This window comes from Manihot esculenta, chromosome 10 (assembly GCF_001659605.2).
Source record: "Manihot esculenta cultivar AM560-2 chromosome 10, M.esculenta_v8, whole genome shotgun sequence".
Classification (NCBI taxonomy): Eukaryota; Viridiplantae; Streptophyta; class Magnoliopsida; order Malpighiales; family Euphorbiaceae; genus Manihot; species Manihot esculenta.
Window position 1 is genome coordinate 1874848 of NC_035170.2, and position 22932 is coordinate 1897779.

The 22932-nt window shown below is 29.9% G+C and overlaps 4 protein-coding genes across 6 annotated transcripts; 3 read left to right on the forward strand and 1 right to left on the reverse strand.

Annotated features, from left to right (window-relative positions):
* Positions 1-491: 491 nt before the first annotated feature.
* Positions 492-5068, forward strand: LOC110625347 (syntaxin-81). 2 transcript variants are annotated; one of them, XM_021770967.2, is made up of 8 exons: positions 492-716; positions 1100-1210; positions 1544-1627; positions 1808-1912; positions 2343-2486; positions 3406-3648; positions 3803-3934; positions 4756-5068. In XM_021770967.2, the coding sequence occupies exons 2-8, from the start codon at positions 1133-1135 to the stop codon at positions 4897-4899; spliced, it is 930 nt and encodes a 309-aa protein (XP_021626659.1). In that variant the 5' UTR covers positions 492-716; positions 1100-1132; the 3' UTR covers positions 4900-5068. The 2 variants fall into 2 exon arrangements, with proteins under 2 accessions (XP_021626659.1, XP_021626660.1); XM_021770968.2 differs by having other exon boundaries at positions 1122-1210.
* A 1270-nt stretch (positions 5069-6338) lies between these two features.
* On the forward strand, positions 6339-7813 carry LOC110624957 (60S ribosomal protein L35a-1). The gene is made up of 5 exons (XM_043960987.1): positions 6339-6487; positions 6626-6661; positions 7109-7337; positions 7429-7471; positions 7633-7813. The coding sequence occupies exons 1-4, from the start codon at positions 6456-6458 to the stop codon at positions 7468-7470; spliced, it is 339 nt and encodes a 112-aa protein (XP_043816922.1). The 5' UTR covers positions 6339-6455; the 3' UTR covers position 7471; positions 7633-7813.
* A 4425-nt stretch (positions 7814-12238) lies between these two features.
* On the forward strand, positions 12239-16052 carry LOC122724899 (probable sugar phosphate/phosphate translocator At3g11320). Its single transcript, XM_043960986.1, has 4 exons — positions 12239-13045; positions 13463-13566; positions 13692-13920; positions 15498-16052. Exons 1-4 carry the CDS (start codon positions 12605-12607, stop codon positions 15642-15644), a joined length of 921 nt encoding a protein of 306 aa, XP_043816921.1. The 5' UTR covers positions 12239-12604; the 3' UTR covers positions 15645-16052.
* A 2019-nt stretch (positions 16053-18071) lies between these two features.
* LOC110624966 (proline transporter 2) lies at positions 18072-21923 on the reverse strand. Of its 2 annotated transcripts, XM_021770444.2 has the most exons (8): positions 21813-21923; positions 21400-21650; positions 20763-20987; positions 20529-20623; positions 20177-20366; positions 19669-19793; positions 18659-18874; positions 18072-18572 (listed from the first exon to the last, which is right to left on the reverse strand). In XM_021770444.2, exons 2-8 carry the CDS (start codon positions 21494-21496, stop codon positions 18195-18197), a joined length of 1326 nt encoding a protein of 441 aa, XP_021626136.1. In that variant the 5' UTR covers positions 21497-21650; positions 21813-21923; the 3' UTR covers positions 18072-18194. The 2 variants fall into 2 exon arrangements, with proteins under 2 accessions (XP_021626136.1, XP_043817177.1); XM_043961242.1 differs by having other exon boundaries at positions 21400-21905.
* Between the last annotated feature and the right edge of the window lie 1009 nt (positions 21924-22932).

A 22932-nucleotide genomic window follows, 5' to 3' on the forward strand; every position in this document is an offset into this window, starting at 1 on the left:
GGGATGACGATTGGTAAGATATTTTTAGGTATGATTTTTAATAAAATAGATTTAATTAATTATAATTAGATTTAGAATAAATTTAAATTTTAAAAATAATAATATAATAAATTTAAATTGAATTTAAATTTTATTTATAAAATATTTACAATATTAATTCGTTTATATAAATAATTAATTTAATATAAAAATATATATTTTATAATAATATTTATAAATTTTTTTATATATTTTATTTAAAATTAAAATTAAAATGTGTTGTTAAAAATATAAAATTTTTTAAATTAAAATTATTAATAAAAATATTTTTTCTATAAATTATTAATTAAAATATATAAAATTAAATAAAATTAATTTTATTCAATTAATAATAATTAAATTTTATTTAAGTAATAATAATTAAATTTATCTGGATAGTTTATACTAATTTTTAATTAAAATTTTAATTTAAATCAATTTGATTATTTTAATTTTGCCAATAGCCTATTTTCGGGGCTTCCTACCCGTGTACATGACCCTACTGGAGAGCTCTCCACGGTACTCTTTCCAAGATTCCCATCTGCATTCTGTAATCTTCTCTTAGGAGTACCCTAATAATATATAGAAGATCCGGTGGCCGAGAGAAACGCAGCAGCAGCAAAAAACAGAAATTATGAAACAAAGCTAAGTTTGGTTGTTCTGTATATCAAAATCCTCCCATCAATTCCAAAGATCAGGTATGTTTTTGCTTCTCCTTCATGTGCTTCTTATTCGTTGGCAAATATACGAGTAATGTTTATTTTATTGATCATTTGATGCCATATATTGCCCAGTTCTGCCTCTGTATCTAAGACGAAGTCATTTGTAGGTCCCTTCCTGCGTAAATTTACAAAGTAGATATTTTCAAGTGCCATTTGCATTTGCATATCCTTGATTTTAGGTTGAAATTGACATATGTTTGAAGTTCAATTCCTCTGGCAATTCAAAATTCATTTCAGCAGATCTTATGGTTTTTGCTATCAATTTTTTTGTCTATGATTTCACCTTTATTCTTGCGCTGCTTAACTTGTTTATTTTCTTTTAAATTTTATTTATTTATTTTATTTGAATGGAAAATCAGTTGTGATGGTCTTTACTGTTAGATGGTGAAACAATGACAAAAGTCAGGGATAGGACTGAGGATTTTAAAGATGCAGTGAGGCAGGCTGCTGTTTCTTTGGGGTACAATGAGGTAATCTTTTTCTTTTTCTCTCTTTGAATTCAAACTGTGTTGCATGTGAAATTGTAGGTTTAATATACTGGTTTCTTTTAGATACAGAATCTGTAAGCTAAAAAGAAAGAAAAAAAAACCTCTGCAGTTGATTTTTGCCTTTTTGCAGTCATCATTCCTCTCCTAATATTTTGTTTTGGAAATTAGGTTACCTTACATTTTTGTTTATAGACATTTACAAATCATTCATGTGTGTGTGTTGTTGCATGTAAACAGATATTTCTAAATACTGAAGTGATTTCATCTGTTGTTCCTGATTTCTGTTTTTCTGTGTGGTATGATGTCCTTTGACAGTCAAAATTGGCAGCCATTTTGGCATCTTTCATTATTCATAAACCTCGACAGCACTTACCTTTTACCAAGGCTGCAATAACAACGGTATGTTGCTGGTGCCATAATTCCTTTCTGATTGCTAGAAGTGATTGGTGAACATCATAATCAACTTTCTGTCTGTGTTTGTGTTATTTTTTCTTTTTTGAAAAAAGTTCTATTATTTTTGACTTTTGAAAGAAATTGTGCATCATTAATATATGGATTTTTCTGTCATCTGGTTTTTAGCTCGAAAGCATTGGAACCTTGCAACAGTTTATAATAAAGCATCGGAAAGATTATGTGGATCTCCACCGAACAACTGAACAGGAGAGGGATAGTATTGAACATGAAGTAAGTTCTGGAACATATCCTTTCTGGGCTATTGTGTTTGTAGACATCATTGATGTGCCAGATGAGAAATGACTGTTAATGTTTAATTCAGTTTGATAATAGAAGTAAATGATCTGTATGTGACCATTTTTGCCCTCTGTCTTGGTTTTTAAATTTTCCAATCCTTTATTGCCTGGAATTATCATGTTAGCCCCTATTTGGGTGATAGCTTAGGGAATTGCAATTTCTGGTTTCACATATTCCCTGGGTTGATTCTTACAAGCCCAGAGTGAATGCAAAAAAGGTTTGCTTCCTTCTCTGAAGATTTGTGCTTGCTAGCAATTTGCTAACTTTTGTTTACTTTTACTGAGTTTATAGTTTTTGATTTGGCCTTTTTGTCCCTTTATGTTGATATTTGCAAATGCATTTTCTGCTATGTCAATATTTGCAGGTTATGGCATTTATCAAAGCATGTAAAGAACAAATTGATTTTCTTAAAAATAGCATAAATGATGAAGAAGCAAACACTAAGGGTTGGCTTGGCATTAGAGGCCACATTGCCAATACTGATACTGTAGCACACAAGCATGGGGTGGTAAGATGCATTTCTTAATTTTTTTTTATTATGCTTATCAACTTTATAAAATATACTGGTCAAGTGCTGGAATGTTTGTCTGCCTTGGCAAATCGTCCCTTTTTTCTCCCTTTACTATGATAACTGAGTATGAATGAAGATTGTTATTTTGTATAAGTATGATCTTCTATATGTCAACTGTAGTAAGAATAAAATTCAATTGTTGTCTTCTGGCTTTTGATCGTAATTTGTGAATATATTAGTAAAACAGATAAATGCATGAATAAATGTTATTATGCTGTTTGATTATAATTGTTTTGGCTAAAATTTAAATTAAGGTTTGTGCTTCATCCTTATTCTGAATCATTAGGCCATCACCTGTGTAGTGAATTACTGCACTTTTTTTTTTTGTTTTTTGGGGGGGGCGCTTTTGTTTTGGGGGCAGAGGGTGAGGGTGGATATTGGAAATCTGAGGCATACCATTTTGATGCTACCTTAAGGGCATTCACACTTGGAGTGGCTTGGCAAATATTTTTCTTAACTGGATATTTAGTTTTATACTCAAAGAACAGGGCTTGACTTGCTATAAAAGTAACTATTATATGCAAATGTCTTATAACCCAGTTTTAACTACAGTTCCTAGTTCCATTGTGAATGTTTGTGTAATCATTAATTGAATCATGATTGCTAGTGTAGTCATTAACTGAAGGGAATATCTTTTGCTTCTATGTGTTTTCTGATGCAAACCCTATTCTTTTCATCATAGTTACTTGTCTTTGTTAGTCTTTCCTGAGGTAAATTTTACCTTTGCTGATTCGGGACTGGCTATTCACATAACCTTGCATTTTAAAATTACAGCATAACATCACCTATTTTTGGAGTGAAATGAAAGGCATTTTTCGCCGGTTTAATTTACTTTTATGGTACTTTGTATATGCAGGTTTTGATTCTAAGCGAGAAACTCCATTCAGTAACAGCACAGTTTGATCAACTAAGAGCCATACGGTTCCAAGATGCTATTAATAAAAGGATGCCAAGAAGAAAACCTAACCGAGTTGCAAATCCAAGTTCCACAGATTCATCTAAAATGAACAATTCAGAGCTTGGGAAACCTGATGAAATTCAATCAGAGCCTCTTAGAGTTCAGCAGCAATTATTGGATGATGAAACTCGTGCACTTCAGGTAAACTGCATATTTGGTGAGGTTTGTGTTATGATGTAGAAGCAAATGTTTGTTGTTTGGTGAGGTTTGTGTTATCTTTCTGTCACCTTGTCCTCCATACACTTGGTCTTTGAGCAGCTTGTTGAAGTTGACTGCTGCTTTATTTGTGATGCAGGTAGAGTTGAGCAGTCTTCTAGATGCGGTTCAACAAACTGAAACTAAAATGGTGGAGATGTCTGCATTGAATCATCTAATGTCCACACATGTTCTACAACAAGCACAGCAGATAGAGCTTCTTTATGAACAGGTTAGGAATTTATCCAGCATGGTTATATTTGCTGCCATCTGTTATCTTGCTAGCATTTCTGCAATGCTACTAACCTCATATAATTTAATCTTTTTATCTTTATAACCTGCTGACTGCAGCATCATTACATTTGTCCATGTATTATGAGCAGAATGTCATTTTCGTTGTAAAAATCCATCAATCCCATTTAAGTTTCTCTGCTTCTACATCATTGCATCCAGCTATTTAGACAATTCAAGTCTCTATGTACTAACTCATTATGGACTCAAGTTACCAGAGGTAGTATGCAGTCATTTCAGATGAATGCCTATCTGTTACTGCAATACCTTAATTTTTATGGAATTCAAGAATGCAGCAAAACAAAAAGCTACTAGAAGAATAAAGTAGAGGTGCATTTCATTACATTACGTTCCATTAGATTCTACCAATTACCAAGCATGCACTTTGGTGAGTATAAGATATGATAAGGCCTGCCTGTGCTAAGAAAATTTAATCCTATTGATTTAGGATTTGAGTATATATGGTGACACTAGGAGGGGAGCCATATAAATGGGGTTGTAATGCCTAGTGGCAGCAGATTAGGGCCCTCTCTGCTTTTCCATTAATGTTTTAGATTCTTTTAAACAGTTACCAATTTTCTCATTCCTCCATTTATTGCTTTAAATCAAAGTTTACTTTGACATGCAAATTCTGCTGCTGTTCAGAGATTAACTTTATAGTCTGTCTTGTTCATTTAACTCTCCATAATCAGATTTTCAATGCTTAAAAAAAAATTCCTTGTTAAATTCCATTTTTTTATTGTGTTGTGTTTCTTACAACAGGCAGTTGAAGCCACGAAGAATGTTGAGCTTGGTAATAAAGAGTTGTCTCAAGCTATACAGCGGAATAGCAGTAGCAGGACCTTTCTCTTGCTTTTTCTGTTTGTTCTTACTTTTTCAATCCTCTTTCTTGATTGGTATAGTTAAAGGGATCTTGTATCATCCCATATCATGTACATTTAGACTAGTGCTTTCCCTTATTGTTCTACTGACGAAAAAAAAAAAAAAAAGAGAGGAGTGAAGATAGATTGAAATTGGAGCAAATTGGTCTTGGCATTTTCTAGTAATTTTGACGCAATGACTTGGTCTTAGCAAATTCTGGTTGCTTTGAATCTCATTCAACTGAGCATTTTTTTCAGTGAACATGTTGTTATGCCAACGGTCGTTTTCTGAGAGGATAGTTTGAATTTTATGTGGAGGATGAATATTCGATTTACTTGACATTTGCTTTAATGCCAATTCTCAGTTCTGTTTTCTCTTACACAAGGAAAGAAGCAGAAAGAGTGGATGAAAATTAATCGATGATTCGATAAAATCAGCTTTCAAATGGTTAAGCATTGAACCATTCTTTTTTATATCAATATGAAAGGGAAAAAAAGGAAAAAGGAAAAAAAAAAATATAAACAGTTACTATCTCGCGGTAGTGGAACTTTTAGCGAACGATTATTTTTAGAAATCGTTTATACTTTATAATATAATATAAATCGAATTATGAACTAATTAATCTTATTATTTTACTATTTTTTAAAATTATTTATATTATAAAATATTATTTTAATATAAATTAAATTACAGATTAAATTAAAAATTAATAAAATTATGTGATATTTGTTTATATATTTTTTTTAAATATTAATTAACCGTATTGAGAGGACTTTTGAATTTTTTTTAACCACTTAATATTGTAAAATATTATTTTAATATAAATTAAATTATATATTTTATAAATAAGTTCAGTTGTGTAGTTTATTTTTTTTAATTCTTTCTCAAGAAAAAAAAAATGTGCTTCGATAAAAAGTAATATATTAAAAAAAATTCTCATCCGTGCATCTTAATAAGTTTGAGAGAGATTTCAGATTTTACTCTTTTAATTTTTAATCTCTATTTTAAAAAAAAAATAATAAATTAATTTACATATTCAACCAACTAAAATTTAAAAAATAATATTTTTATAATATGTGATATTATGTTTTATAATTTGATAATATTATATATATATATACCTTTATAGTTTATTAGGCATTAAGATTAGAAGGTCAAAAAAAACCATTTTTTTAATAAAAGTATCATTCTAATTATCGTTGAAAAAAATAATTTGATAAAAACTGTCTTATTAGCTTACTATATTATGATTAAATTATATTAAAAGTAAGTTTAAATTAATTTTAAGTATTTATAATTATTACATTTAAAATATTATTTTTTTTAAATTTAATAGCAACGGCCGAGCTTTGATAGAAGAAATGGAAGCCCCCACACCAGCGTTGAGCCGAAAACTTATTATTGAAAAGTTACAATGGGCTTAATACGATCCCAATTACAATGTAGTATAGTTGGGCTTTGAGTCCACTCGCTACCCTCTATAACTTGCAAACTTTTTCTTCTTTCTATATAAGCAAAGATCCACCCGATTAGGGTTGCAGCTATCTTTCTCGCAGCTCCTCTAGTGTAGCCACTTTCAGCGAGAGAGAGCTTGGGCGAAAATGGTGAAGGGACGCCAAGGAGAGCGAGTCAGGTCTTTCATTGATCTCTTTATCTTTTGTCTTCTCTAAAGCCCTTGCTCTGAATTTTCCATTACTTGAACTGAAAATCTCCAGCTATGAACTAATTTTTTGTTTTAATTTCTCCTTTCTTTGATCTTTCTGGTTTGTAGACTGTACGTGAGAGGGACCATCCTCGGATACAAGAGGTATTAAAGCTTTCTATTTTCTATTTATTCAAGTTATTGATGGTGTTGCCTGTGATTTCTGGTTTTTGGGAGAGATGAATAGAAAAAGAACGAAATGAAATTAATAATCTTAAATGGAAATTTTTAGAAGTTGGTCAGTTCATGTTTTTATTTTTATTGATAGTTACTTGAGTTTTATTTAGGAGGATTTCAAATACAAGTACGTTGTGTGCATTGAGCTTGTAATATTTGTTTTAATTTTTCTGAGAACTAATTTGAGCATACGAAATTTAACTTCCATAGGTAGCAACTTGATTCTTTGGTGTGACTTGGAGTCCTGAAGAAAGGAAATGATAATTTCATGCATCTCCTATTTTAAATGGGCCACTGTTTTTAGAAATGTAATTGAGGATTTGGGACTTTGTCTGTGAGTTGTTTTAGGATTAAAAATGCTTAATTTGTTATTAGGTCCAAGTCAAACCAGTTCCCAAACACATCATTAATCCAGATTGAAGGAGTGAATACCAAGGAAGAGGTTGCCTGGTATGCTGGAAAGCGCATGGCTTATATCTACAAGGCCAAGGTAAAGAAGAATGGATCACACTATCGCTGCATTTGGGGCAAGGTCACCAGGCCTCATGGTAACAGTGGTGTCGTACGAGCCAAGTTCAAGTCAAATCTGCCTCCAATATCAATGGTATTGTAGAAAATAACAGCCCGTGTGATTGGTTTCCCATGACTTCTGATTGTCAGGTTCTCTTACTAAAATGTATTATGGATCATTGCAGGGAGCTAGGGTTAGAGTCTTCATGTACCCCAGTAACATATAAGGTATAGTTCACTCTCTGTCCATAGTACTTTGGTTGGTTTTAGCTGTTGTACTTTGGTCGGTTGCAGATGTTGTACTTTGGTTTCTATTGTTTAGCATTCCTCTTTTTAGGTTCAATATTTGTGCTGTGGTTCTGAATCTTGTCTCTTGTTGGTCATTGCAGTGTCACAAGATTGCAGATTTGGTTCATTGCTGATGGAGCAATCTATGTGTTGCTTGTTTTATAAGCTAAGTTTAAACTAGTTATGTGGTTTTCAGTTTTGAGTGAGTTATTATTGCATGTTTACAATGCTGGATGAACATAACTTTGCCTCCTTATTAATCTGAGTCAGGATTTTTTTACACTTCTGTTGTCGAGCATACTGAGTTTTTTGAGCTATATTTTCAGTCCTATTATCCTTTTGGTCTTCTTTCCAGGCAAGCAATTTTCCCATCACCTGCTGCTAGGTTTTTGATTTATTTTGTTAATACCCATAATTTATTAGTATGTTTCGACGTTGTGTTTGCCTGTGAAAAGTCTTGCAAGCTTTAGTGTGTTTATTACAGGTAATATATACCTTTGGAAATAAATATCATATTGGCCTTTAGGGTTCATTTATGTGGCATTGATGTTGAAGGGAACACCTCAATTTTGTATATTACTTCGGAGATCCATTGTGTGTTTCAATATAGTGTTCTTATAGACGCTAGTTTTATTTTTTTAAATATTTTCAAAGAAGTGACCTTGTAGGATATTTTTAAAATATTTATTAAATTCATCATATTTGTATAGGAATTTTAATTGAAGGGTATATATATTATTTTTATCTTTATTTTTATTAAAATTTACTATATTTATTCTCTTAATTAATGTGCAAAAGATCTTAAACTACAAATGAAAGTACTTTTTTTTTATTTTTCACTTTACCATAATAATTGGAAAAAGAATTCCCCGGTTTGGGCTGATGATGAGGATTTGATTTTTTTCTACAGAATTGAATTCATATATAAACTCATTTGGCCCATTTCTTGTGAGGATTTTCTTAATTCGTAAGAATTAAAATTTTTTTTAGTAAAATTTTTATTTGAAATACAAAACTTTAAAATATTTTAAATTAAAAATTTTTTATATGTATGAAAATGAAATTATAAATAATTTTGTAAGAATTTATTTAAATTATTTTTTATAAAATTAAAAATTTATATAATTTTTTTTTACAAAATTATTTATAGTACACGAGGGTAAATGAATTATGAAAATTGGACTTCGATTTTGGAGTTCTGCGGTTGCCATTGGCATGTCCGAGTAATAATCATGGGAAATTAATTTACTCATCGGAATGGGCTTGGTAAATAAATTAATCACAATAAATAATATCCACTTGAAAAAGAAAAAAATTGATGCAACAGTGCATTCAAATTCTACCGCCACGCAGCCTTCGTTGAGACCACTTTTCAACGAGCCAACGTGACCGTTTCCCTGATTGCTAATCTTAGGGTGCCAGTTGGCCTTTTCATGACTGCGACTGGTTGAGCGACGACGTGTACTTGCATGTGGACGCCTTTTCGTGTGGTCACCGCTGACTGAAGGCAGAGCAATGGTATGGGGGCTTGCGGGTCTTAGATGGATCAACCCATGAATTAATGTTATGTTTTAAGATTTTTATGTGATATTTATAAATTTAATTAATTATTTATTAATAATAATTTATATAAACCCGTTTAGATGTCTTTTTCCTTAAAAGATAAGGTTGTGGCTTTGAAGGAGATTGAGGTTCTTTATTATCGGTGAAGAGGGGATTTGATTTACCTAATGAGTTTTAAATAGTCTATTTAAGTATTTGATAATTTTTTTAAATAAGTAGTTAATAGCTGATAGATGTTTTATCAGATTTTTTTTATTAACTGATAGCGGATGATATAATAAATTATTGATAATATGTATATTTTAATAATAAATAAATTATATAATATATATTTTTATATAATTAAATCCTATTAGTTATAAGCTATCGATTAAATCAAGCATGCATTAAATTTTGGAGGTTTGAAGAAATGGGTATGTTTTGATATTGAGACTTGGTAAGCCACGATGTTAACTTGGATATTAAATTGTGTATTGATTGCGACAAATTATAGTAAGAAAATAGTACAGGATGAGTGGAATTAGGATGTGAAAATAATTGGCCTTCACGTCTCCTCATTCTTCATTCCTCCGCTCCACCGACGCATCTTTTATTCAGCATTCTTCACATTTTTATCAAACATTTTATTTTTAAATCTAAAACAGTCATATTTAACAAAATATTTATTATTAAATTAAATATAGAATTCAATATTTCATTTAATTAAAAAAATCAATTTAAGTTTATATTTGAATTTTGAAAAGAAGTTGATGAGCTCAGAGATTTTTTTTTTCCATTCTAATTTGTGGAGACTTACCTCTGTTTGAATCTAAAACTTTTAAGAATTTTTAATGAAATTTTATTTTTATTTAATTGTTCGGTTTGGAAAGAATTTATTTAAGCATATAATTTTTTTTAAAATAATATAAATTTTATAAAAATAAATATATATATATATTTGAAAGGCTTCGTTTGAAATTCTACAAAAGTTGACTAGAATAAGGAGAATTGATTCCCAACTACCATTGAAATGGAACATAAAATTTTAGGTTACTGCCCATTCATTCTCTCTCTCTTTTTATTAATGGCCATCCTTGAATTTTCCCATCAAAATTCACAGGTGGTTTCTTTTTTTTTTTTCAAAAAAAAAATAACTAAATAAATTTCAAATCTATTACAGGTATGGATTATATTTTTCAATATTAGGGTTTCTAAAGTTTTTTTTTCCTCTCTTCTTAAAATATTTTTTTTTAGAGTTTAAGTTTTTCATTTTTCACGTATTACCTATTAGATGAATTCTTTAATAATATAAAATAGAACATATATTTAATTATTTTGAAATTATAACACTCATAATGATTTTTTTATAAGTGAAATGTGATAATATAACTCATTTTTCTATTGATATTTGATATTATAAGTTTTTTTTTTAATTTTGGTTTGATTTATTAAAATTGACAGTACTTAATATTTATAAGTTATTTGAAATTTATAAATTTTTAAAAATTTAAATAATTATATGTTTGATTAAAATGTTTATAAGTGTCAAATAAAAAATAGATATATTTAATAATAAATAGTTTATAAATTTATTTATTTAATCTATATTTGAAATAGAACATATATTTTAATATAAATATAAAAAATGAAACAAATATTATATTATTATATTATTAAAAATATTAGTTTATTATAAAATAAAATAGACTTAACCATCCAAATTAGGAGTTACATTTAATATCTACCAATCAAAATTTCTTTACCAATTTAGCCCTTAAAATTCACAAATTATATTAACTAAGTATAAATTTTGAAAGCTATGAGAAAAACATTTTTTCCCATCTGTATTTTAAGAATTTTAAAATAATATTAATTTTTATTTTTATATGTATTTTTACTAATTTTTAATATATTTAATACTAAAATATTTATTAATAATACTTATTTAAATTATTTAATATTAAAAAATGTTTGTTAATAATTTATTTCATATTTAATTATTATTATTATTATTGTTAATAAAATTACTGGATATGTTATTATCATCTTTTAATAAATAAGATGATATTGTTAATTATTTTTGTTAAGTTCAACTAATAAATTTAATTTATTATTATCTATTAGCAATAATAATATTTTATGTAAAAAATAGAGAGATTGAATTTTAAACTATTAGTACTTTTAATTAATAAATATTAAATATAAAGTTAAGTAATTCAAGACATTTATAATCTTATATGAAGAATGTAGAAAATTTCATAAATTAAGAAATAAAGTGAATCATTTATCCTAATTAATTTTATTCTAATATAATAAAAATTTTAAAATTAATAATTTTTATTTTTATTTTACATAAAAGTATTTTTTTTTTACTTTAATTATTTATAAATTGAAAGTTATGGATAATTTTTTTGGCATATATAATTTTTATTATTAGTCTCTTTATTTATAAAGATTTTCTTTTTTAAGATAATAAAAAATTGTTGCTCATAAAATTTTAATTTTATTAAAAGTTTAATAATTTTTTATTTTAATATTTTATCTGAATGCTATTATAACTTTAGTTATTATAAATTAAAAAAATAATATGTTAAAATTAGTTGATATAAATTTAATTATTAAACAAAATATAAGTATTGAAAATTATTAACAGCGAATTTTATTAATAAATAAAACTAAAATTAATTATAAAATTTTTTCGAATAGATAATTATTAATAGAATAGAGTTTAATTTAAATAAGAAAATAATCTAACTAAGCTATCCAATTAAATATTTTTTTATAAATTATAGTTTTTAACCAATTTAAATAAAGAAAAAAAATTGTAAATAGAGAATTTAATTATGAGTATTTTGGGCAATCCATTATTCTCCCTTTAGATTAATTTAAACTCTTCTAAATTAGAAAAGATTTTTTTTTGCCAAAATAAGAAAAGTTGACAAATAAAGGATATAGAGAAAAATGATTAAATTGGAGTTTTTATATAATTCAGAGTAAATTAAAATTTGTATTAAATTGATCTAATTCATTAATTTTAAAGACTAAATGGTAATTTATTTGTATTAATTAAACCATGCTATCAATAAATTAGGTCAATTTGACTTTTTATCCAAATAAATAACAAATCAATATAAATTAAATAAAAAAATAAAAACAATTTATACAAAAAAAAAAAAAAAAAAAAAACAGCCTACTTTCTCCGTCACGCGTTTACGACCTCCTTCCTCCTCCTCTTCCTCCCCGTCTCCTCCATTTTCTTTCCTCTATATTTCCAGGAAACTTGCATTCCTTCCCAATCCTTCCTTTTGCTTTCGTTTTTCCCTCCAACTTGTCCTCTCTCTCTGTTTCAAACTCTGTTCTCTATGTCACAGATTCATGGAAGATCCTCTAATCTCTGTTAATTCATCTCTGTTTCCAGATCCGTACCAACCCAGTTCACCTCACCTCACATAAATTCTCCTACCTCTTCAATTTTTGGCCGTCCGATCAGAAAACATAATCCACGCCGGCTGTTATTGACCAAAATCCACCATGAAGACCCCATCCCGGTTGTTCACGATCGGTCTAGTGTCCTCCTGGTACTCCTCGAATATCGGGGTTCTGTTACTGAACAAGTACTTGCTAAGCAATTACGGGTTCAAGTACCCGATCTTCCTTACCATGTGTCATATGACTGCTTGTAGTTTGCTTAGCTATATCGCCATTGCATGGATGAAGATGGTACCTATGCAGACAATTCGCTCTCGCCTTCAATTCTTCAAGATCGCTGCCTTGAGTCTCGTCTTCTGTGTATCCGTTGTGTTTGGTAACATTTCTTTGAGGTTCCTTCCCGTTTCTTTCAATCAGGCTGTTGGTGCTACGACACCGTTTTTTACTGCTGTTTTCGCTTATTTGATGACCCTTAAGAGGGAAGCTTGGCTTACTTATGTCACCTTGATTCCCGTCGTTACTGGAGTAATTATTGCCAGTGGGGTATGTGTTCACGTTCATTATTTTTTCCCATTTTTAAGTTATTGGTGTTTTTAGATTTTCTGTGATGTGAATTGTGGAAATGGGTTTACTTTTATTGGTGTTAAATTAGTAGATTTTTAACAAAGGATTGGTTTGAATTATAGTTGTTTTGAATTGCATTTCCTATGTATTTCTATTAGTTGGCGAAGATATCAGAGAACTAGTTCCAATTTGATTTGTTAATGGGATTTGGTAATGCCCGTGAGATTACAAATAAAAACATGTAAGGAAGAAAAAAGTGACTTGTTTTGTCTAGCAGCTGGAGTTGAAGTGAAATGTAGGATTCAAGGCTCCTTAATGAGATCTGTTTAGTGTTTTTTTCCGTTCAGATGATTCACTGGAACTAAACACTTACTCAGCTATTTTCTCTGGCCATAGGGTGAACCAAGTTTTCATCTATTTGGGTTTATAATGTGCATTTCTGCTACGGCTGCAAGGGCACTCAAATCAGTGTTGCAAGGGATTTTGCTCTCTTCTGAGGGGTAAGGATCTTTGGTGTTTTGTTTTCTGTATCATTCTTTCAATTGGAAATGATTTAAATTCTTCTATGCTTTTAAATGATTTGAAAATCAAAATGAATGCTGAAAAGCTTGTAACCTTTTTCTAGGGAGAAGCTGAATTCTATGAACCTCCTTCTATATATGGCTCCTATAGCTGTTGTCTTTTTACTCCCAGCAACTCTTATTATGGAAAAAAATGTGGTTGGTATTACACTGGCCCTTGCCAGAGACGATGTCAAGATTGTCTGGTACCTGCTATTCAACTCAGCGCTAGCATATTTTGTAAATTTGACCAATTTTTTGGTCACAAAACACACCAGTGCTCTGACATTGCAGGTATTGCTTGTTCTCATAGACGTGATTTTTTTTCCTCCAAATGCATGATGATGCCATAGGATTATATTATTTATTTGTGCTTTGAATATTGGTCTTTAAGAAAGCAGTGATTTCGCTCTACCTGAAAAAGAAGGCAGAGTGCCTTTTTTAGGGCATTTAATTCATCTATGGTGAAGCATGAAATTGGAAGAATCTAAGATAAATTTGAAGAACTTTTTTGTTACATTTTTTCCCCATTTGCTGCTTATGGAATAGACAGTTTCTTGGGCTTCTTCAAAAGTTTTGAACTCTTTGAAGGAAGCATTTATGGATTATAAGGATTGGACATGATTTTTGCATGTTGTCAGTCATATTGGTGTTATTAAGGTAATGAGACAAGGAACAATCCAGAGAGTATGAAGTGCTTTAGTCAATTGAAAATTTAGTATCACAACTGTTTTTGATGTCATTGGAGTCATTTTGATGGAACACGTCCTATTGTCCTAGAGGATTTTATTTGGTAAACCTGACTAACAACTCATCTGCTGAAGCTTATTGAATGTTGTGACTTGTGGGATATGATGTAGCATGTTTATTACTACTTTTAGGGATAAAAAAAATTGCATTTGATCAACAATCATTGTTATTATTATGTATTTTCAGCTGTTCTTATCAGCCAGCAATTTCAGTTGCTTCTTTGTCCTTGTCTGTTGTGATCCTACTTCTCTCCTCAAAAATTTGCAAGACTTCTGATTTTATTCCCTATGGTTTTCCCTCATTCGGTGTTTCTATCTTTCATTCTTTCCTGGTACTTTGGTTCAAGATCTAATTATGAACAGTGCACCATACCCAATCAGGAATTATTGATTTGACCAAGTGATCATTTTGTTTATGAATTTGGGATTGTTGCAGACTTAAAGTTGAATTTTACTGTAGATGGAAGAGGAATGTAATGACAATGACAAAAGTTGTCTTTATGGTATTAGCTTGTTGGACTAGACTGGTTATAGCTATGAGTAAAAGTTAGTTATTGTTTGATGAACTCTACTGACTGGTCCATTGGAAGATGAGATGGAAAGATGAACCAATTTTGTTTGGGAAGCCCTAGGTAGCACCAACAGACTGTGAAAGTGCAAAACAAAATGCTAATGTTTCTGTACCACTGGAACTCGTTTTATCATAAGTTGAAGGGAAGGATAGAATAAGAGCATGACCAAATATTTGCCAGTTGAGCAAAGTTATAATGTCATGGGGTCTCTTTTGCTGCCTATGGAAAATTTTCAAATCACTTTTAGAAATGAATGTATCATGTTGCGACTATGATATCAAACTAGTTATTGGTTATCTTTGGTGCTTATGAATTTCTTGCTACTTAGAATGTAGAGCAATGTCTGTCTAGTTGAAAAGGTATATACAAACTATCTTTACCTTAAAGTCTCAAGTTCAACTGAATTACTTGCTGTCACTACATAGATATCTGTTTCCTATGTTCCTTTTTTATTTTTGACAACTCTGCATTTTTTTCCCATCATCTATAAGTTAATTCGTTTACAAGGCCAGCTTTAGCATTATGATTAAAAGTGTTGCTGATCTTCCAGGTTCTAGGAAATGCAAAAGGGGCTGTGGCTGTTGTGGTTTCTATTTTAATTTTCAGAAATCCAGTTTCCGTTACCGGAATGCTTGGTTACACGCTTACAGTCTTTGGAGTCATCCTATACAGTGAAGCCAAGAAACGGAGCAAATGATGGGTAAATCTCTGAAAGCACAAGGTGCAAATTTCCAAATATATATTTTGTTTCCATCAGTGCCAGGAATGAAGCGACCTTCTTAGGCAGGGAGTTTGGGCTGTGAATGGTGCTGTGGATTTTGCCCTCTAAATTCTATTTTTTTTACAGTGAAACCTGGAGATTGGTTTCCATTTGTATCAGCAACAAGTTCAGGATTAGCAAGAAGTAGAAAACTCAAATAAGCGACTGATTTATCTCTACTAGTCCCAGATAGGGGTTGTAGAGGAATTTCATTTTATCTTTTTTTTTTTTTTTGGTTAATTCTTTGAAGAAATGATTGTAGAATTGGCTCTCTATAGAATCAGTTTGTTATTGATATTTTTCATATTGATTAATTAATGGAAAAAAGGGTCAAAATTATTTTAATGCCATCTGTATTATCTTATAATTTCAGCGATTGATGCTTTGCTCTATTTCTTATTTATTTTGCATCAATTTATTATCATTTTATTGCTTGCTTATATTCATTGCTGTGGTTTAACTCTATGATCTGTACTCGCTATAGAATCTAATTTATTAAAGAGTTAGATGACTATTTACTCCATATATTTTTATGTTATTGTTTTTTTTTCTTTTATTCATGAAAGGATACTTTTAAAAATAACTAAAAATAGGATAAATTATATTTTAGTTTCAGAGTTTTTAATATAATTAATGGATTAATTTTTATATTTTTGAAACTGAGAAATTACTTTATAATTATTTTGTTCAAATAAAAAGTAATTCTATTTATTTTTACTGTTAAAAATATAAAAATATCTTTTTTTTTAAATGAATAAATTATACATTAATCTTATAATTAATGAATTAAATTTTATATTTTTAAAATTAAATATTTAAATTTTTTTATAATAATTCTGATTAAATTTTAATATTTTCATTCATTTATTACAACTAAAAGCATGAATATATTTTTATTATTATTTTTAATTAAAAATATTAAAGAGTTGAAATTTTATCTATTTTTTCTCATTTATTAAAATTTAAATATTTAAATATTTTATTTTTCATTTGAAACAACGCTAAAACATTCATTACCTTTTATTTATTTAGATTATTATATTCAATTAATTTGTAATGCTTTTATTCTTCAATTAAAATATTTCAATACTTAATAATTTTAAAAGTTTTAAAAAATATTTACAATTTCAAACATAATACTTTCAAAACTTTCAGATTTCATCCATTTTCTCTATAATAATTCCGTATAAATTCCAATAATTTTAATCATTTATAATTAAAAGTGAAAATGTTTTTATTTTACCTTTTTAAATTAAAAATATTAATAAATTCATGTTTCATCCACTTTCTCTCTCATTTATTAAAATTTAAACATTTTGATATTTTATTTTTCATTTAAACATTTAAAGTTATTAACTTTTATCTAAATTATTATATTCAATTAATTTTTAACACTTTCAATTTTTTAATTTTTCAATTTTCATTCATTAAAATATTTTAATACTCGATAATTTAAAAATTTTAAAAATATTTACAATTTCAACCGTTATACTTTTAAAAATTGACTACCCATTAACTTTAAACTAATATATATAATGGAAAAAAAAACTGTAATCGTAAATGAATGGAATATAGGAGATTTAAAGATTCAATTTTAAAAATACAAGAATTAATAAGTCAATTACTTAAAACTCAAAGGATAAAATATAATTTACGCAATATAAAATGTTTTATCCATTATCATTTAAGTGTTCATACGAGGATATTTTAAGTGTTTGATATGTTTATTATTCTTTTGGCTTGTTGACTAATTGAATTATTAATGGAAGGACCTCCCATTTGAATGGATCGTTTATGGATAAATTTAAGTATTAAATTTTAAAAATATAAGAACGGATCCATTTATTATTTTAAAATTCAATGACTAATTTATTCAAAGACTAATTTACCTAAAAAATATATTAGACTAAATATATAAATATAATAAAAACAAGACTAAGCTTTCTTACTTATTTCATGGATTGCTTATTGAAGAAGAGAATGATTGACAATCACAATATTTTATTGAGAAACTTGCCTTTTTGTTCTTTAATTAAGTGTTATTACTATTTAAAAATTAGACTATTTAATCCTCCAGTTTTATTTTTATTATATATTTAAGTCCTTCCCTCAATTTTCAGTTAGTTGAAAGTTAAATTACTACCAAATCCTTAAATATTGTAATTATTTATTATTATATGTCCCTTGTTTTTGTAATTAGTTACAATTTCATCCCTCCATTCATCTCTTTTATCTCTTCCTCTTTCTCTGTCTCTCTCCTTTTTTCTATATCTCTCACTTTTGGAAGAGAGGAGAGATAGATGAAATTATAACTAATTGCAAAATACAAGGACCGACTCATTATTTGTGATAAAGCTTGGGGACTAAATATTAAAATTCTCAATTTTTATTCTATGCTTAAAGCTACAAGCTAAAGCCAAATAGAAGAAGAAATCACAGTGGACACATTTTCTGAAGAAGGGATTTATTTGATCCCCCCCAAAATCATCATAAATCTGCAAAGACATGGTAAGTCTTGGAATCTACAGCAATAAGCCTGAGAGCTGCAACTGCTGCTGCAAGAGACATGCAGCCAAAGAAACAAACATTGAGCCAATGCCATTGCTTTTGCAAATTGGTCAATTTGTTCTCTTTTGCTCTCAGGTACATGTGATTAGCTAAGATAAATGTAAGGGGGAAGGTGCTGATGGCCCCAGTGAGGCTCTCAAAATCTCCAAGGAAGGGCAGAAGAGCTGACACTAATGTGTTAATGCTTAAGTAGCCACCTCTTACGCCTAATCGGAACGACAAGTTGCGAATCGCTAATGGACTGCCTATAATCCCAAATTTGGTATCTAAGTACTCATACATTGGACTTGCAAAGATCTGCAGCAAGAAGCAAGAGTTAAATTAAGATTTTTGGAAGCAAGTTATAAAAGGATTTCCAGAAGAATTAGTGTTTAGGAATTTACATGCAGAGCAATGACAGATTGCAGGAATGCAGAAATGTTGGCCATAGCCTTCACCCAAACCGGACCACTAACGCTGCTAAGCAAATAGGTAGTTGTTGAATTTCCATAGGCCCAATAACCAATCCAAGTGACAGCAAACAACGGCAAACTTCCAATTATGAATTGAAAGTAGAGTGCCTTCATCATGTTACTAACAACCGGTCGCCTTATTGTTGCCTGTTGTAAATTTATCAGCAATGGTCATGCAGTTGAAAGCATACAGAGAAAACAACTAGCCAAAGATAAATAATCAAGCCCCATATCAGCTTGGAGACATCAGACCTAATTCTTGGTCTAGTCTAAAGCCCTAAGGAGAGCTTCAGAAAAAGAAGGGGGGAAACTTCTATTATTTTAAAGAGCATCTAAACGTAAAAGACAACAAGTTGTTCATCTGTAAGAACAATAAAGATTTATTGATAGTCAGAGCATCTAAATGTGTTCATTTTCTTCTCTTCTTTACTTTATCTGTTTTTAGCATCCCCCAACGGCATTCTTCACCATTCACACCCACCAAGCACTTCATTCATTGAATTGGTTTCATTCCTCCACTTTACCGAGTTCATGTTGCTGTTTGAACCATCAAAGGTTCCAGGATCAAAGGTTCCATGCCAGAGTAACTTTCCAGCCATACTTATGTTGGTGTCCCCATTTTCCTGTGTGTGTGGGTGCATGTATAGGTCAGTTCAGGCATCCTTGATTATTCCCACATTATCAACCAATGTCTTTCAGGAAGTAGCATCATAAGCACTTCATTGGGAGTAATCAGAATTGTGCCAGCAAACAAAGTTGTTGTCGAAGACAATACATAAAAGGGGAGTATTATCAGTGCGTCTGAATTCAAGAAAGTAAACAGAAGCCAGATGTGTAACTATTCAACAATAATTGCTTATAATCCATTATTTTGCTGTTAGACAGGTTGAGAACTTGCTCAAGATCAGTAAGAACTCAAATGATTCCAATTTCTCTCATACCTGTATCTCTGGAAGCATTCCTGTGTTAAATGCAAAAACAAGATTAGCAACAGCCCCAGTTGTTGTAAATATCTTAGATGTTGAGGTTCCTTGAATGCTATAATCCCTCGGTGGTGCTTTGAGGCCTACAGTAGAATAGTTATCAATTTCAAATTCAGCACAATACTAATAATGGAAACATAACATCCACGGCCAAGTTTGAAGTATTGGAAGAATCAGCAAATTTGTGTCATATTTTGTCATTGATTACAATTATCTTAGAATGGTAACTATCCCTTTGACATTATTGATTACGAATAAGAGATACAGGCATGCGAGGTTCACAGAATAATTATTGCATAAAGTATTAGCTCATTCAAGAGATGCCATTTTCTATTTTAATCCCAAGTACTGAGAAGGCTTTGGTAAAAATCCTCCAATTCTTCATCAAGGATAGATCTCAAAAAATGAAATATGCACGTAAAATTCAAATTACTCCAGTACAATAATTTTCAGCGTATTGACTTACCATCTCTAAGCGAAAGAACAATTGCTACAATGATATATATCAGACTAAGGACTGTCGAAACTCCCAGCCAAATTCTTAGAGCTGACAAATGGGGAATCGAAATGGCAAACAAAGCACATACAACACCAGCAATGGCAATACAGTATGGGAGCTTCATTTCATTGTCATCCCTAAAAAGAACATAGACAGCCTGCATAAACCAATACATAGAATCAGCAAAGGACTGGGTTTTGTCGAAGGAAAAAATAACCAAATGAAAATACTTGATTAGCCTCTCATACAAACTTTTAGCATACAGTTTCTGTCCTTCCATTGCAGGAAAAGGCAGCAAATTTTCCCAATGTGATCTCACCTTAAGAGCCTGACCAGCCAAAATAATGTATCCAGTGTTAATCATGAAAAGATTAACGTATTGCAATCCCCACGTAATAGAATAAGCTTCCTTACCTAGAAGTAAAAGTTTCTATCAACCATAGGCAGGCTAAATAATCAATGAAATATAAAATCCAATAATTGATTACATGTTATAGAGTTGAATGTAATCGATTTATAGCTGTTTATATTTTTAGATTTCGTCTTCGCTCACCATAGATATATCCTGCAAGATCTCTGTATCTGATGTGTCTCTTCCCCCCAAACTCATGAAGCTTGGCAACAAGAGAATTTGCATACAATGATATTGCAGCAGCTAGAATCAAACCAACTACACCAAATATCCAACCCAGAGGAACCATTATGGTCCCAGAATATCCCAGTACATAGGCACTGTTAACACCAGTTGTGAGCACAAATCCCACTTGAAACCATGAATCTGTAAATTGCATAAATAAAAATGAGCTTAAGCAAACAACAACTTAATAAACATCAAACTCTGCTAAAGGAAATAAAATTACCCAAACACACTGTTGGGAAACATTTGACAAATTCCGTTGTCTGAATCTAGAAATTCAAAGGCCAACCAAAACACTCAATTTCCAACCCAAATTAAGGTTGTTTCAGCATTAATATGATCAATGAAAAATGAGTATTAACAAAAACATCATTTTACAAGAATCCCATATCATTAAAAACATTCATACACACTTTTGTCTATGAGATTCTTTATATCTGTCAAGACCCTAAATCAGAAATGGAAATCCCAAACAGAAATACCTGCCAAACCACAATAATACATGAAAACAAGAAGAATAATCAAATGAAGAGAAATGAGAAACAAAACAAACCACTGCTAATCTGATGAGCAGTCTCAGGAATCTCAACAGCCAATTTTTCCTCATCGTGAACCTTTCTGGGCGAAGAATCCTCTCTATTCCCATCCATTAATCTCAGCTGTTGGTTGTGGTTGGAGTAGTAGTAGTTCTCTCTTCCTTCTCCAGTTTCTCCTACTAAAAGCGATACGCTCGCTTCCTCAATAATGATTTGCCTCTGAGCCAGCTTATTGCTTCCCTTATATACTTCTCCAGGGGAAAAAGAACTGAAGTTACAGCCAAGAATCAGATTCAGAAGAAAATTACAGCCAGGAATCAAAAGCAGTTGCCTTTTTTGAAAAAAGAAATTAAATAATAAAAATCATTAATGCATAGATTTTTGTGGGTGTCAGATTGGTCGGTTTGTATTGAAATTGGAAACCTCTTACAGTTGGAACACTTGTTGGGATTTTCAATTTGAAGTGTTCTTATTTCTCCCTCTGCAAGTCTTTCTTCATTACAAACACCCAACCCAAATCTTTTTTAGATCTTAAGCAAAAAAAATATATATATATATTTATAATTTAAAAAATAAAAAATAATTTCCTTTTCATACTTAAATTTATTTAAAAAATTAATATCATAATTAAATAATAAAAATATTAACTTTATAATATTTTAATTTTAAATTTTTGCTATGCTATACAATGGGAATGGAGAGTTGGTGGGGTCTTAGAATGAATGGAGGGGAAGGATAATGAATCAATAACCAATAAGCAAATGACAAGTGCCCTTCTTTTTTGTTTATTGCTACTTGATTAGAATATGTTCTTTTTTAAATATTTTCTGCATTTTAAAAAATAAAAAAAAATCTTGGGAAATCACAGCTCCAATGATTGGAGTAACCATAAAATTTTTTTTTATATTATTAATTTATATACTATTTAAATTGCAATAATTTATTAATTTTAAATTGTAGAGTCTATTTTATTTATAATTAAGCTATTTTCCACGTCAGACTACATGCTCCCAATAAAATTTTTTAAAATGAATAAACCTTTTTCTATTAATTTAAAATATTTAAAATTATTACACTTCAAAGATTTTCTACTTAAAAAAATTAGTATGAGAAATATGAATTAAATACAATAATGGAGTATAATCCTATTCAGAAATTATAATTTTATAAAAATTTAATTTAATTATTAATTTTCATGATATATATATATGATTGTTGGGTCATTCGCACTTAGACCGAAATCGAGCCTCATAAAAGAGTGAGGTTTAAAATCTATTAGAATTAATTATGCAAATTGACTCATTAACACACAATACAATTTATGGTTGAAGGGTCAGAGAAGAATCTAGTTCATCTGACATGATCGAAATAGGAGAGTAAGATTAATTATACTACGACCTTATTAATATAAACATTAAACGAAAATTAAATATGTAACGACCCGAAAATCGGACCGCTACCGGCGCTAGGATTCGGGTCGACTTAAGGCCGCCGGGACCCGTAGCAAGCCTAACATAAAACCTGTAAACCTGTATAATCCCATACATGAT